Source organism: Odocoileus virginianus, chromosome 34, assembly GCF_023699985.2.
Source record: "Odocoileus virginianus isolate 20LAN1187 ecotype Illinois chromosome 34, Ovbor_1.2, whole genome shotgun sequence".
Lineage (NCBI taxonomy): Eukaryota > Metazoa > Chordata > Mammalia > Artiodactyla > Cervidae > Odocoileus > Odocoileus virginianus.
In genome coordinates, this window is record NC_069707.1 from 33,130,220 (window position 1) to 33,147,172 (window position 16,953).

General features: G+C 40.1%; 1 protein-coding gene across 3 annotated transcripts in view; it reads right to left on the bottom strand.

Moving 5' to 3' along the window:
- Window positions 1–373: 373 nt before the first annotated feature.
- Window positions 374–16,953, bottom strand: part of TMEM200A (transmembrane protein 200A) — an 81,239-nt gene continuing 64,659 nt past the window's right edge. For all 3 annotated transcript variants that reach the window (XM_070461732.1, XM_070461730.1, XM_070461731.1), the window contains one exon: window positions 374–3,318. In XM_070461732.1, the coding sequence (XP_070317833.1) occupies window positions 1,828–3,303 (1,476 nt within the window). In that variant the 5' untranslated portion in view covers window positions 3,304–3,318 and the 3' untranslated portion in view covers window positions 374–1,827. The remainder of the gene's footprint in view (window positions 3,319–16,953) is intronic.

Below are 16,953 nucleotides of genomic sequence, written 5' to 3' on the forward strand. Positions count from 1 at the left end.
GGATGAGATTACATCCATCTGCATCAATAAGGGAAATTTTCTTAGTCTACCAATTGAAATGGTAGTGTGGGAGACAACTTAATAGACACACCTAGAAATCTGAACATCCTTTAGCCTAGCTAACTTGACACATAAAATTAAGCATCACATCCAAATAACAAAATATCAAAATAGCTTAATTCAAAAGGTGGATGGACCTAGCTCATTAATCTAAATAAAATAAAAATTTTAAAAATGAAACTAAAGAAGCCACAGCACCCAGTGCAGATGTTAGGGTATCAAGCGCCTTCAGTAGAATATATCTGAAAGTTTGAAAAACAGTACTTAAAGCAGAAATGTATTTCGTTCAAAAAATAATAGCAAAAACACACACTTAATATTAAGACTGGAGGTTTATTAAATGCTTTATCATAAAATATTAAGCCCACACTATTACAATACATAGGCTTGATGTTCTAACAAGTAACACTGTGCCTCAATCCAGGGAAGTTCGTGGTGCCAATACAAGGTGGAATTGTGGGGAATTACGAATACAGAGATATCTTCCTTTTCCTCTTCTTCAACTGCAATACTGATGTTCAGAAATGTTTACACATTGAGAAAAACTTTTAAAATTTCCTGAGTGTTCCATTAAACAATTTTTTAAAATGAGATTACCCTAATGGGAAACATGAAAATTTCCTGGTGGAAAATCTATTTTAATATTTATTATCTTCAATAACTGAGAACCATAATCCTAAATATTTATTATACCATAAGAAAGTCTTTGGAATTATCATAAGGCTTTCTAGAACAAGATAAATTTCAAGGCAATGTACCAAGGACTAAATTTTCTTCAACCACCAACTTAGTGATATGCAAAGATAAAAGAAAAGTCAAGGTTAGCTGATTTTCTTCCAAATAGCAGGAACTAAGAAATATTAGGGGAAAACAAGGATGTAGGAATGAGTGGATATTAGATGAGGAGAGAGATGGCTAAGGAAAGGTACTGAGACTAGTTAGCATTTACTAGCATATATTTTCATTCATTAGTCAACATTTTCTTCATATATATAATTATTTCAAGATAGCACTTCTAAACACTAAATTGGTTCATTCATTTTTCAAGTCAGTTGCAAAGAAATTTCAATCCAGAATATCTAAAGTTAAAGCTAAGAGCATTTTGATACTTACCCCTAAGAATATCTGGCATTCTCAGCCATAGCTCTTGAATACATGGTTTCTTAATAAAATATCACGAAAATAGAACTGATGTTGAAAAAGTATAACTTACCTAGAGCTCAGGGTACTAGTCACAACCAACTTTACCAATTCCTATCAGTTACTCACACAGAACTAAACAAATTTAACCATTCAATTATTTAGCTTGAATAGAAGCCAGATATTTTGCCTTTTAAATAATTCAACCAATCCTAAAGCAACTTTTCAGAAAATGACACCTAAGGTTTGCATTGAATTTATACTTCCAGTCCACACTTTGGTACCCTGGCTTTTCTAAACTGGACACTTTGCTCTAAGTGTGATCATCGATGAAAGAATTTTAAAGTAAAGAAAAGGAACTTTAATTTGGATGGAAGTATTTTGTATTCATATTAATAAAAGAGACCATGCTTTCAGAAAAAATAAAATCATATGTAGTATACAGAGTATTGCAATCATAAGTAATCCAAACATATAACCATCTCCATTACACAGTTAAGCATCCAGGTCTAATATACTACAAACCATTTGATTTAAAAAGGCTTGTAACCAAAATTTTAACAAAGAAACACCAGTGAAAATAGGTTTAAAATATATATCCTTGTAAAATACTGTATGTTTTCCACATTAAAACCTTGTTTCAGAAGTTCCCCGCTTCAAGTTGTTACTCAAAAACTCATCATGTTCAAAACTCAAATTATTGTGAGATCTTGAGATCATAAGAAGCTTCTCCTTATTAGTAAAGTCTTTCTTGATTGCAGCTTGCGGCACAAGCAGCCTCTCCACCGGGTCCTCTTTGTTTTCCAGTTTCATATATCCTTTGCTGTTGCTTCGATCCAAGCGAGGCCAGCTTGGATGCTTTCGTTGTTCTGCCTGAACGGTTAACGTGGAGTGACCCCGCTCTAAGTCTAAGGATTTTGAGTGTGATGAGAGCAAATGCAAGGATGTGTTGGAACCAAACTGTCTTCTAGCAGCCCCAGGAGACAAGAGCTGTCCAGCTACAGGTCCAAGGGCCACAGAGGACTTGTACTGACTTGACAACGACTCCCCAACGGAATTATTCCTTGGGAGCATCAGACCAACTGGCTGGAAGGGCTGGCTGGGATTGGGCAAAGGGACCATAAGGGAGTCCATTGACAAATTCCTTGACCTGCTTTTGAGGTTATCAGCATCCTCCGTGATGTTATCTATACTGGGCTCATCAATCACACAGTTATTAAGTTTGATCACAGGTAATGTAAAAGCGCTGATGGACGATGACACAATTGACTTGGTTTCACATTTCTTAGGGCCACTGGTTTTATCATCAGTTGTCTTGGAAGGAGGTGGATAGAGGCCACAAACAGAGGCAGGGCTGTCAGAGAGCAAAGGTGGCACAAGATGCCCCAAACTCTTGCTTTCGTTGGCCACAAGCTCATCCTCCTCGACAGAGCTGTCCATCCGAAAACTGCTCCTGAAACCTGAGAAAGAAGCAATGGTGTTTGCTGCCAGTCTCGAAGCACACGAGTTCCCATTCTGCTTTACTTCCGTTTCTCCCATTAAACCAGTGTAGATGCCATTCATGTGTTTTTGCTCCTTGATTCTCAGAGTGTGGATGTCGATGACTGTGGAATAGATGTCCCTCATGTGTATGATTTTGGTTTCTTTGTCACGGTTCTCGTGAAGAATGGCGTTAGCACAGATGAAAATGAAAATGCCAATCCCCATTGTGAAAGGGCCAAGCATTTTCATTTTATCAGAATGCAAATGTTGCTCAAAGAAGCGAACCACCACACCGCCTTGGTTCCGGATGACCTGAGTTTCGTTTGTTGACAGTGTTGTCTCAGCATTGATAAAATGTTCTTTTTGAGGCCAATATCCAAGGACTGCCATTGCAATTCCTACAATGGAGATAAGGACTCCTAAAATGAGGAAAAAACCAGATGGGGAATAAAGCCGGATTTTGCCTCGAACAACCACAACATCGGCCCGAGGTCGACGCCTAACTGGTTTCTTCTCCTGGGCAGCAGGCGACGGGCTAACGTTGACATGATGCTGTGATCTGGCAGAGTCTTGCCTTTTCAAGGCGGCCAGGCCAGTTATCACTCCACCAGTTGCTATCATAGCTCGGTCTTTATTCTGGAAAGAAGAGAAAAAGATGATAAATCTATGTTCTGCAGCACGCTCGTCATTTCAGCAAGTGTTTCTATATTTTTGTTGTTGCTGTTTCATGTAATGCGATAGGGCAGAAGAATGTCTTTGTAATCAACATAATTTGGGTAGAAGTTTTATCGACTGATATAAAATTCTAGAGATTTCCTTTTTTGGCTAAATTAGTGTTTGTATTATTAAGGAAATGTGAACTCAAGGTACATTTTCCTTAAGTAACTTTATCAGTTAAAATTATATTTTATTGCCTAAAATTATAAAATGGTTTCCTGGTCACAAGATACACATATTCTCTTTTCTCTCTCTCTCTCTCTCTCACACACACACACATGCACGCACACACACACAAACACACACCCATCCTTCATTATCTATTAAAGAAATGAAAATATCCAAAACACCTAATAGGCCCCAAACAAACCTTAGGTTTACAAATAGAATATATTCCATCAGCTCACAGTTCTAAGATTACTCTTGGCAAAAGTCACCCATGAACTCTCAGCTATTAAATTTAATTTCTCCTGCTCAATTCTCATCTTCCTGACTTCTCTGTTTCCATGATATTACCTGACCCCTCCTTTCTTGAAACTCGCTCTTGTCCAGCTTTTTGATGATACTCTGTCTTCATGGCTCTTTCCTGACCTCACTATTTCGATTTTGGCTTCTTTTTCCTCACCTAAAAGTAGACAAGCTTCCCCCAAGTGTTCTGTCCGTGGCCATCTTCTCTTTATGCTCTCCCTTCACATTCATATTCCTTCCTACACCTTCCACTATTTCCTTAATGCTAATGAGCCCCAAGTCTGTATTATGAACTGTAGCCTGAGTTGTAGTTTCACATTTCCAGCTCCCCATTGGGGAACATGTTTACATACAATCTTGCTTTTCCAGCAAAGTTGAGGTCCCCCTCAATGCCATACCACAGAGGGGTGGACTCACCTTCTACCCTACCACTTGCCTAGTCTGACTCTCTCAATGGCCTCGGTTCTTGTGTTTGACTCTTCATAGTTTTCTTTAAGTCCTCCTTTTCTTCTGCCTCATCTTCTAATCAGGTTCTAAATCCTAAAAATTTTCACTATAGAATGTCTCTCAATTCTACTCCTTCATTCCAATCCTGCTCTTCCCAGCTTAGTGCTGATCTTAGTAACACTTACTAGACTATTATAATAACCTCCCAACTGGTCTTCCAAACTCCATTTCTCTTCCTCTGCAATCAAGCTTAGACTAATTATCCAAAAATATGGTTCTGAAGTTGTTTAAAGAGTGGAAGAATAGATAAAATATTTCTCACTACTCACCAAAGTTTTAATCTGGGTTTTCAGACCCATGGAATTTAGCTTCATCTCCAACTACTCTTTCAGTTACATAGAACTAATACCCAACCACACTGCCTATACTCCATATAGTGTTTCTGAGACTTCATTAATAATGCTTCATCTGTCTAGATCTTCCTTTACCTGTTTTGCATATTTCACATATTATCCTCTGTCTAATCTATAAAGCTAATATTACATGTCTTTATAAAGCCTTCTCTGGCTAAGCAAATCCCACATGAGTTCATGCCTCAGAGCATTTTAGCAAATTTCCTATGGCACTCGCCATATTACAGTGTCTTAGTTCTTCCACTACTTGTGGCCAAACATCAAGTTTAACTCTATTTTTGTTACCAGAAATATTTGATATAATACCTTACACATAGTTAGTGTCAAGAAATATTTGCTAAAATGCTCAGTATGGGAATAATATTTCTCCTGAGATTTCTGTATAACCACAGGATTACTATATTAACTTTCCTAGTTTAAAATTTGAACAAATGTAATGCCAAAACAAAAAGCAACATTTTGTGAGTTGGTAAAATATTTGTCATTACTTGTAATGAATACTTCTCAAGCTGCCAAATCTGGTAGTAGAAAACAGAGAATATTTTAAAACCCGCAAGGTCTCTGGCAAATTTCTACAAGAGTTTCTTCATGGTATCAAATTCTGTCTTGTGAAATCAAGCTCTCCTTTTGGATTTCTATTTATGATTTCTGAATTGTGTTTAAATAATGTGGTGGTGGATGGTACCTACAGTTTTAGTTAGCTGAACAAGCTGGTGAATAAATCCAGCCTTCATTGGAATTATAGCTTGGATTAAAATAGTTGAATGTTGGAAGAACAAACCATAATCTAACCCACAGCTCTAGCCTATGAAGTTTATCAAAGTATGCACACTACAATTGAGGATATCCACTAAACCTTGGGTAAAACACAGCTTGTCCATCTATGTTTTCTTGAACCAAATACCAGTTCGGGTGTTTGAAAAAAATGTTTAGATTAGATAGCAGCCATCTGACTCAGTTATTTCCATTTAGGGAGATAAGGATTTAGTCTGAAATCTTTCTGAATAGAATGAAAACAAGGGCAAAAGGTTTGCAACTGGTTTAAAAGCAACTATGGTGAATTCCCACTCCCTATTACATTCCTAATCCTCCCCAACTTGTTCAAACATTTTCTCCTTATGATGCCATTTTCTATTCCTAAAGTTGATAGAGGAAAAGGGGCTGGAAGAGAAAAAAAAATATTTTGAGAACTACAGATGAGGAGAGGAAGGTGGAGAAGAGCAGTGAGGGACTGGGTTCTTTGAGGAAGCAGCAAAGCTTGTTAGACAGGACAGGAAGAAAAAGCACAGGCTGGATAACAGTGTGACTGAGAGGAGGAAAGACACCTGGAGGAGTACAGAAATTAAGTCCAGAATGAGGGGAAAATAAAAGCTCACAGACCACCCTGACCAGCCAGACAGAGGTACCAAGACGCCCAAGGGTCAGCAAGTTCAGGTTGGATGTCAATGTCCTCCCTCAATTCCATTCAAAACAATTCAACACGAAATGAGCTTCTTTCAGGACTCAGAGCCCCAAACTGACCCTAAAGGAAAAGCAAAAGTGCGCACACTCAGTCACTGCTTCAAAGAGCTTGAAAGCTAATGAAGGGGCTGGTATATCTACATAGAACAGAATGTGGTAACCCCTAGAATTAAAGTTTCAATCAGACAGGACTTTTACAGCAGGCTTCATGCAGATGAGAGCATTCTAACATTCATCAGAGAGAAAAAAACAAGTGAAAGGCATTTCAGATAAGGTCAAGAAAGAAAGGCTGGGGACAGAGCTCTGGCCAGCCTCAGCACATAGCACAGCACCCGGGGAGGGACCCAGGCTGGGCTAGAGAGAGACGGAGGGCCAGGTCTTCAAAGCTAGCAGTAGTCATTCCCAATCTTGAATGCTAGACTCGTGCACAGTGGAGTTAGAGGAAGATGCAAAGTACATTTGTTGTTGTCTTAGGAAAATTAATCTCAACTTGTATATGAGGGATTGATATTGGAAAACCATAGTTCAGGTCAGTTCAGTCACTCAGTCGTGTCTGACTCTTTGTAACCCCCATGGACTGCAACATGCCAGGCCTCTCTGTCCATCACCAACTGCCAGAGTTTACTCAAACTCATGTCCATTGAGTTGGTGATGCCATCCAGCCATCTCATCCTCTGTTGTCCCCTTCTCCTCCTGCCTTCCATCTTTCCCAGCATCAGGGTCTTTTCCAATGAGTCAGCTCTTCACATCAGGTGGCCAAAGTATTGGAGTTTCAGCTTCAGCATCAGTCCTTCCAATGAACACCCAGGACTGATCTCCTTTAGGATGGACTGGTTGGATCTCCTTGCAGTCCAAGCGACTTTCAAGAGTCTTCTCCAACACCACAGTTCAAAAGCATCAATTCTTCGGTGCTCAGCTTTCCTTAGAGTCCACCTCTCACATCCATACATGACGACTGGACAAAGCATAGAAACCTAGTGAAACCGTAAAATCTAGAAACAGTGAATACACAGGCTTCAGCAGCTTCAAACTGCACTGTCAACTTGATCCAAAGTATTCAGCATACACACAATAGCCTAAGTCTCCTTGTTTATTTATTCTGCAAAGCCACATCTCCTCCATTCTGCATCTTACCACTTTTTTTTGGCTGGAAGTGAAGGGATGGGAGAATAGGGACCCTGTAAACTACAGTCTTCTTACCATAACAAGTCATAGCATCCTTCTAGGTTTTAATAATAATAATAACAATAATAATAGTTAACACACTGATCACAGTCAGGCACCATTCTAAATGTTTTGGTATAAGAACGTATTTATTATCACAGCAGTTCTGGAAGTGGACATAATGATTATGGCCTCTATTTTGCAGATGAGAAAACTAAGGCTCAGAGAGTCTAGGTAAGTTGCCTAAGGTCGCACAGCTCAGAGGTGTCCACAAAGCCTGTGCTGTTACAGAATTTGAGACGACGTGGCCCTCCACATTTGTTTTCACTTGAGGTCTTCCTTACCTGCCCATTTTTCTTATTTTGATTCCTGTTTCTATCAGAACACCAGGCCCTAAAGAATGCTTTGCACCTTTAGAACAGTGATTGCACGCTCAGTTCCTCAGGTGTGTCCTTCTCTTTGCAATCCCATGGACAGCCCACCAGGCTCCTCTGTCCATGGAATTTTCCAGGCAGGAATACTGGAATGGGTTGCCATAGCCTTCTCCAGGGAATCTTCCCAACCCAGGGATGGAACTGCAGCTCCTGCATTGGCAGGATTCTTTACCACTATGCCACCTAGGAGGCCCCCTTTAGAACAGTGACTATGAACCAACTGACTTCCATTTCCATTTTTATTGGGAATAAATGAGAGTGAAAGTGTATCCTTGGGTGAGCATTGACCTCTCACATCTGTCTAGATCCCTCTCTCCCTATGAAGGAGCAGACTCAGAACAAACCGATCACCACCCCAACTCTCCTCCTTTCTCTACAATCCTGGATAGAGTAGGGCTGGGACTTTTCTCAAAGATCCAAGTGAAGAAGTTTCCTACAATGAATTTCACTTTGTTAACCTGGGCACAGAGTTTTTTTTATCCATCTCTCTGGATCCAAGGCTTCACCCAAACTTCTGAAACTTGAATTACACCCCGTGGTATTCCACTGGAGACCTCCTCCTAGGTGGGCATTTTATATTTATATAGATATTCATTCAAGTAACTAGTAAAAACTGGCATCTGGTACTATAGTATATATAGGACTCAAAATATGCATTCTGGCCTGAAGAATATAATGATTAGCAGATATTTTTTAGGCAGTAATTCAACTAGTTATTTTAAATGAGTCTAAGAAGAAAGTCAGCTACACTTGGTGCTTCCATATTCTCCCAAGAGATGTGATTTTGTGAAATGACAAGCTGACAGATATTCTTGTGTAAATAACCCAAAACAACAACAAAAAAATTAGTTTGGGTTAACTTTTAGCTATATATCAATTACCCTATTTTTCATTCTCAGTGTTCATAAATCAGTTACAATTTTGCTAGCAAAACTGCTAGCTATCAGGATCAACAGCTTCAACTTCACACAACATGCTTGCTTTTTCACTGTGCAAACCAGGATGCTATCGGGCCATCTCCAGGCCTTTGCGATCATACCCATTCATTGGAGATCTTAGAAATCATCAGTAGGAATTCAATTTTATTGGCTACCTTTCTCACTAGAGACGCAGACTCTTGCATTGTTTCAGGGACTGCATTACCGTCTACTCATCACCTTGAGCTCATATCCTCTCCAGACCATTTTTATTCTACACATCTCAGCCAAAAGCTCTTTCTCCTTGAAAAAGAAAATTTCTGCCTGTGTGTTATATATCAACACTACACCTTCTCATCTAACCATCAGATTTTTCCTTTATTCTTGTTCTGATTGTAATTTTAAAAACCTTATTTTTGTTGTCCTTTACTCTGTTTTTTTTTACAAGTTTAAGCACATACTAGCATTTGCTTTTCATAGCCCTAAATCCTGTTTTTAATATTTACACCATCATAGAATTTTATTCCTGTACACTTTAAGTCTTCTGTTGACCATACTGACCTACTATTTTGACCACACATGAGCCTACTATCCACCAGACGTGATTCTAGATGCATTCACATGCTTATGTCTGAGGTAATGGTAAGTAACTAGATTTGGAGAGTTAAAAGCTTTAGAAGACTCTGAATCTGGACATTCCTTCTAGCCAACTAAGAACCAAGAATGTTGTCTAAGATCCAACAATGAAATAGCAGAAAATAAGACTGTAATTCAAGTTTTCTGACTCCAAGTCCAATGTTCATTCTTGGTTAGGTGCCCTTTTTTCTATTATTTTTCATGCTATCTTCCAATGCCTCACACAGTATCTAGAATGTAATAAGTGCTCAGCAAGTTTATGTTGACTGTAAACTGCCTTGATGAAAGCTTAAACACAACTGAAATATGTTGGGTACTAGGGACGCAAAGATAATAACACTCAGTCCCTGATTTCACAAGAGTGTGGAGTCCAGCGGGAATGCAAAGTATACATTTAAAATTGAATGAATGAATGAACAGCTCTGATGGAGTTATAACAGAATGCTCCTCCATACTATCTGGAGGAATCAGGGAGGCTTCCAAGAAGCAGCAGCAGGTCATGGAGACCTGCTGCATCAGTAGGAGCTTGCCGCACAGATTCAAAGTCATCATTATTTCTCACTGTTTCACAAGGGTCCTTGCTCCATGGCATTCTTCATCTCCTCAGCGGAAGTCTGCCTATTATTTTAAATATACTTGATATCGCCTTACTTTTTTGTTTGAATTTTTATTCTTATCTCAAGTTTTAACAAGTTGCCAGACGGTGAGGCTATCTGCCAAAGGGAAGTAAAAATTAATCTATGCCTTCAGGACTAAACAAAAGCATTATATAAAAACCCCATGTGGTATCCACAAATGTGACAGATGGAAATATTTTCTGTTCAAGCTAGAACAGTTTTAGGACTTTCTTCCCTGTAGAGACATTTGAAACTTTTTTAGAAGAGTATTTCTAATCTACATACTTCCTAGAGTTGAAAGAGAAAATGCCTATGGGTGACGACTGATAGCTCAATCATATTAAAGTTTAAAAATTAAGGATAGAATAGAAATCATTTTTTAATGTGTAGCATAATGGTTTTGCACATGGGCCTTGAAATCAGAAAGATAAGAGTTCACATCCTTGCTTCATCACTTGATAGCCATGCAACTTTAGGCATGTTGTTTTAAACTTTTCTTATATTGGTTCCTCCATGTGTAAAATGACAAAACCTGTCCTGAATACAGAGGATACAGTACACTAGTGGCAGAAGACCTGAGAGAACTTGAATCCCTACATATTGCTTAATCTGTCTGTAATGAGGGAGACCTGGGTTCGATCCCTGGGGTGGGAAGATCCCCTGGAGGAGGGCATGGCAACCCACTCCAATATTCTTGCCTGGAGAACCCCCATGGACATAGGAGCCTGGCAGGTTCATAGGGTTGCAAAGAGTTGGACATGGCTGAGCGACTATCCTTGAAAAACTGGTTCATCTTCTTGGAGCCTCAGTTTCCTTGCCTGTAAAATGAGGCTAATACCGATAGGGTTGTTAATAGGCAGAGGAAATAATACAGCTCAGTGTCTGGGAGCTAAGGTCTACATCAGCGACAGCATCTGTGTCTGACTTTAAGATCTTCTTAGGGATAAAGCTAAGTTTTTATATATATATATATATATATATATATATATATATATATACTGTCCACTATAGTGTTTTTTAAAGTAACTTCTCAATAAACAGTAGCTATTATTATTAACTCATTGTTCAATATTATTAACCCTTTCATTGCTCAGGTGGGCAAACTAAAAACATATTTTAATATATTGACTTAAATAATTAGTGATGGGTCACTGTACATGGGAAGGAAATTATGACTGCAAGTTTGTTCTGGGATTTACAGTCAAAAACTATCTGAGTGGAGTCTGTGTATTTTAGTGGCAGAAGCATTAATAATTTGGTAGTTGCAAGAAGAGTTGAGTGTATATAAGAGAGAGACAGGTGGGAAATATACAACCAAAAGAATAAAGCATGATTTCCTTTTTCAATTCATTCTATTTGTTGAGATTTAGAGATACGTCTGTGTCAAAAAATAATATTAGCAATGATAAAAACAAAGTAGACAAACACAAACCAGTTCATCTGATATTTTTACTTATTTAATGATGCAATTAAATCAAATGCCTGAGTAATCTGATCAATTCTGCAAGCACCATTCTGTTCCCACTGGGACACCTGAACATAAAACAGATCGAAAATGAAGAATATGGGTTGGGAATATGAGAACTAAGGAAGATATTGCTAGAAAAGTGAAAATGTAAGAAATGTGAATTTTGTGACAAGAACTTTAAGCTATGATTTTATGTACATTCTGAAGACCTTTGCTGGTCTGCCCTGGAGAGAATGGTTTCTTTATACTTAGTATAGTTCAACTTCCACATGATTGCTGGAACTAAGGGGATATACAGAATTTTTTAATAATTATCAACAAGATACCCAGCTATTAAAGATAAAATGTCACTTTATGGTCAAGTAACTTCTAAACATACAGAAAATGCTAAGAATGTAGAATGCACTTGGAAATCTATATGTATTCTTTGTTACTGATGCTTCCATAACCTGCTGGCCTGACAAACTATAAACTATGGACCTAACCCAATTATGAGCTGTGTAACAATGTCATAGGACAATTCTCTCCAAGCACTACAGGCCAGGAAGCCCACAGAACACAAGAATCTTTAGGAGGCCAAAAAACAGCCCCATAATGAGCTGTTAGGTAAAACCCTGTGGAGAGCCAGTGGGAGACATTTTCTGCAGGAACAGAAGATATCAGAACCTATTTTCCCCAAAGTAGAAATATACTTCTCACCCTGGACCCCAGTTCTTCAAATCTGAATAAGTTTTTACAAGGATTGTAATGACCCATGTTCACTGCACTTCCTGGCAGGTGAGAACTTGGAATTGGTATAAAGAAACTATCACTAAAGAAGTCACAAATGTAACTAAGGTGCAGGAAATTAGCTGAGATATGACTGGGAAAAGTGCTTACATATCTAAATCACAAACTGGACCTTTTATATGGATCCCTCCTCTGCAGGAGAGCATACCTGGTAACTTCACTTACAGGTAGCGTGACCATGTTTTCGAAGACAGTTTTGGAAAGTGAGACTCTAAGGAGTAGTAATGTCCTTTCCAGTGATTTTAAATGCCTGGAAAATCCAAACACGGCCTGATATTCCTATGGGATGAGGGGGAAAGTTACAGTGCACTAGGAAGTTTCAATTCCAGTTGCTGCACTTTGAAGCCAGTATCTTGTGTACGTCTATCAGCTTTGTGTGGGACAAAGGTGTGCCAATACCATTAACAAGGCAAAAGGTTTTACCTTCTTCTCTACTGTAAAGAAGGAACATCTCTCACCAGAGCAAAAACACCATTTAAATTAGAGGTGAAAAAGTCTACAAGCAATAAATGCTGGAGAGGGTGTGGAGAAAAGGGAACCCTCTTACACTGTTGGTGGGAATGCAAATTAGTACAGCCACTATGGAAAACAGTGTGGACATTCCTTAAAAAGCTGGAAATAGATCTGCCATATGACCCAGCAATACCACTTCTAGGCATACACACTGAGGAAACTAGATCTGAAAGAGACACGTGCACCCCAATGTTCCATCGCAGCACTGTTTATAATAGCCAGGACATGGAAGCAACCTAGATGCCCATCAGCAGACGAATGGATGAGGGAGCTGTGGTACATATACACCATGGAATATTACTCAGCCATTAAAAAGAATTCATTTGAATCAGTTCTAATGAGATGGGTGAAAATGGAGCCCATTATACAGAGCGAAGTAAGCCAGAAAGATAAAGACCATTACAGTATACTAACACATATATATGGAATTTAGAAAGATGGTAACGATAACCCTATATGCAAAAAAAGAAAAAGAGACTCAGATATATAGAACAGACTTGTGGACTCTGTGGGAGAAGGCGAGGGTGGGATGTTTCAAGAGAACAGCATCGAAACATACATATCTAGGGTGAAACAGATCACCAGCCCAGGTTGGATGCATGAGACAAGTGCTCGGGCCTGGTGCACTGGGAAGACCCAGAGGGATGGGGTGGAGAGGGAGGTGGGAGGGGGGACCGGGATGAGGAATACATGTAAATCCATGGCTAATTCATTTCAATGTATGACAAAAACCACTGCAATGTTGTAAAGTAATTAGCTTCCAACTAATAAAAATAAATGGAAAAAAATAAATAAATAAATTAGAGGTGAGCCATGTCATCTTTTGGGCTTCCCAGGTGGCGCTAGTGGTAAAGAATTCACCTGCCAATGCAGGAGACAAAAGAGATGCAGTTTTGATCCCTGGGTTGAGAAGATCCCCTGGAGGAGGGCCTGACAACTCACTCCAGTATTCTTGCCTGGAGAATCCCACAGACAGAGAAGCCTAGCAGGCTGCAATGTACGGGGTCACAAAGAGTCGGACACACATGTCATCTTTTTAATCCTCAATAACAAGATAGTACATCAAATTTCAGTAGCCCTAAGTTACGTAGCATTTTTAAAACCCTAGAAAAACACTAGGAAATAGTTCAAAGTCCATCATTCCCTCTAGAGAACTTACTTATTTTTCTCATTAGTAAAATCGGAGCAGGAATGCCTTTCAGGCAAGATAGAAAGTGGTATGAAGGGATGTGTGAGGGATGTGAGGGATGGCAAGATCAAACTCCTCTTGACTCACCCACACACACAAAGCAATCTATTAAGGCTGGAAATACAAAAGTCCTTCAGCATTTAGAGGCTATCTAGCCAGGAAGGGTTAATTTTGAATTCACACTGAATCTGCTTCTGCGATTTGATCCCTAATCTAGCCACTTTTGTTACTGTCGGCATACATCATGGCCTGCCTCAGGGAGATAGCCTGACCCTGCCCACCCGTGAAGGATTGTATGGAAGTGAAACTAGCATATCCCCCTGCCTGAGCTTTGCTGCTCTAGGAGTTATCTGCAAGAATTAAATGGTTTTTTTGTTTGTTTGTTTCCTCACCTCCCACCCCCTCTCTGATCCATAAAAGAACCATCCAAGTCCTGAAAAGATTTTGAGGTCTAGCCTGCCATCTTCTCTGTCAGCCGGCTCCCAAGTAAAGTTCCTTGGTCTCAATACCTTGTCGCAGATTTATTGGCCTATCCTGCGGTGAGCAGAGCAAGACATTTTCCACGGGTCCTTCAGAGAAACGCTGCTAACGGTGCGTGTCAGACGCTCAGTCGTGTCTGACTCTTCGGGACCCCATGGACTGTAGCCCGCCAGGCTCTCCTGTCCATGGGATTCTCCAGGTGAGAATACTGGAGTGGGTTGCCATTCCCTTCTCCAGGGGATCTTCCCAACCCAGGGATCAAACCCAAGTCTCCCACATTGTGGGCAGATTCTGTACAATCTGAGCCACCAGGGAAGCCTCTGCTAATGGGAAATGTATTTAAAGAAAAGGAGAAAAAACCAGAAGGCAGTGGGGATGCATGTAACTATTTCTACTTTCGTTTTCTACCCCCTCTTCTCCTGTTTGTACAGGTTGGTGGCAGGCAGCAAGGGGAATTGGGGAAAACAGATTTTGAAGCTTCCAGCTTCAAAAAGTACTCGGTGCCCAATCTGTCTTTCTCTCATCTTCTTTATTTGGGAACTACTTGTGCTCAAGGTATTATAAAAACCCCACAGTACAAAGTAAAGAGGAAATCTCTCCCACTCCTGGTTTCTCTAGTTCCCCTTCCCAGAGGTAAGCCCAGTGTTGGATTTCTCACACCACTTTCCACAGAAGGGGGAGAATTTTTCTCTCATTTGGTTTTTTAGAATTGATTTAGACAAGCTGTTCATCTACCAAAGAAATCAGCTCCCTAGTAGGGATATGGTGGCAACCATAGTTAATTTATATTTTTTACTTTTTTGATCATATCTTTAAGCAAATAAAAAAATTTCAGTTGTAGTGGCTGACCTTATCGGACATGACTGAGCGACTAACACGCACAACACACAAACACAACCTTATCAGTATGTTGATTCATGGCCTCGAGGCAGGAGGTAGATGCCTCCCCCCCCCCCCCCGACCCCCCCCCCCCCCCCCCACAGCCGGGTATAGCAATTGGAGATTCATTCCCTGTGGGGGAAGCTCCAAGGAAAGGATGAAAGGGAAAGTGAAGTCGCTCAGTCGTGTCCGATTCTTTGAGACCCCATGGACTGTAGCCTATCAGGCTTCTCCATCCATGGGATTTTCCAGGCAAGAGTACTGGAGTGGGTTACCATTTCCTCCTCCAGGAGATCTTCCCGACCCAGGGGTTGAACCCGGATCTCCCACACTGCAGGCAGACGCTTTACCATCTGAGCATAGCAGGACACTTAAGGGAGGCTGCTGGGCCTTGCCCAGACCACATATTTCTCATTCTCAAGTCAGAAGACCCCCGTGATCACACATGCAGAAAGGCTCCTTGTTGGTCAAAGGGGCGTGATGTCAAGAGACGCATGCACACACAGGAGGATGCTGAGATATACCAAATATGGACAGAGCCGTGCTATGCTCACTCAGCCGTGTCTGACTCTGTGACCCCACGGATGGCAGCCCTCCAGGCTCCTCTGCCCAGGCGGATTCTCCAGCAAGAACACTGGAGTGGGTTGCCATGCCCTCCTCCAGGGGATCTTCCCAGCCCAGGGATGGAACCCAGGTCTCCTGCGTTGCAGGTGGATTCTTCATCGACTGAGCCACCAAGGAAGCCCAGATATGGGCTGTGAACCAGGCAAACCAAAATGACTGGCCAAAGAAAAGTCAGAAGAAACATCCCATATAAGTGATTTAAACTTTCACGAGGGCACGTCTCTCCCCTGTGTGTGAGTCCACCTGTGTCCTGTGTGCCTATCCACATGTACTATCCTCTCTTTTCCTCCTAATAAATACTTGCTTCACTACTTTCCTCCCTTGTGGAATTCTTTTCTGAAGGACCAGGGCCCTTGTCACTGACACTGGTCTAGTGGCTAGGATCTGGTGCTGTCTCCAACACGACCCAGTCTCAATCTCTGCCTGGAAAGCTAAGTTCCACTTCAAGCCATGGCAGGTCAGGGCCACCTGAGATCAGCCTCATATAATCATTAGAAAGATCTTCAAGATTAGGTTATATTTTAAAAATTTCCCATCTTTTCTTTCAATAATTCTATGTTCCAGTTTTCTTCCATTTTAATTTTCTAATGTATCTGGAATTTCTTTTTGTGTAAGAACTGAGATAAAGATCTACTTTGTTGAACAGGTAACCAATCTCTCCTTCCTTGGTTTAAAATGTTACTTCCATCACATATTAATTTCATATAATTGTACTATATACCAAATCTCATGTGCATATGGGTCAATATTAAGACTTACCATTTTGTCCCATTAATTGGTCTGTTAATTTGCCAGAACCAAACTGATTTAAGTAGCATTTGTATTAAAGTATATATTAGAATATCTGATAAGATTAGCCTGTTCTCATTCTGCTTAGCCAAAAGTTTCTTGTCTACTATTACATATTTTATGTTGTCTATGAATTTATGAATTTGATTTTTAAAAATCTGGTTAGTATTTTTATGGGATCATGCCAGAGGAAACTTGGCATTGTTATACCACTGCAGCATTTTATCTAAAAAGTTTTATGTCATAGTTTTTTTAAACATTGATCT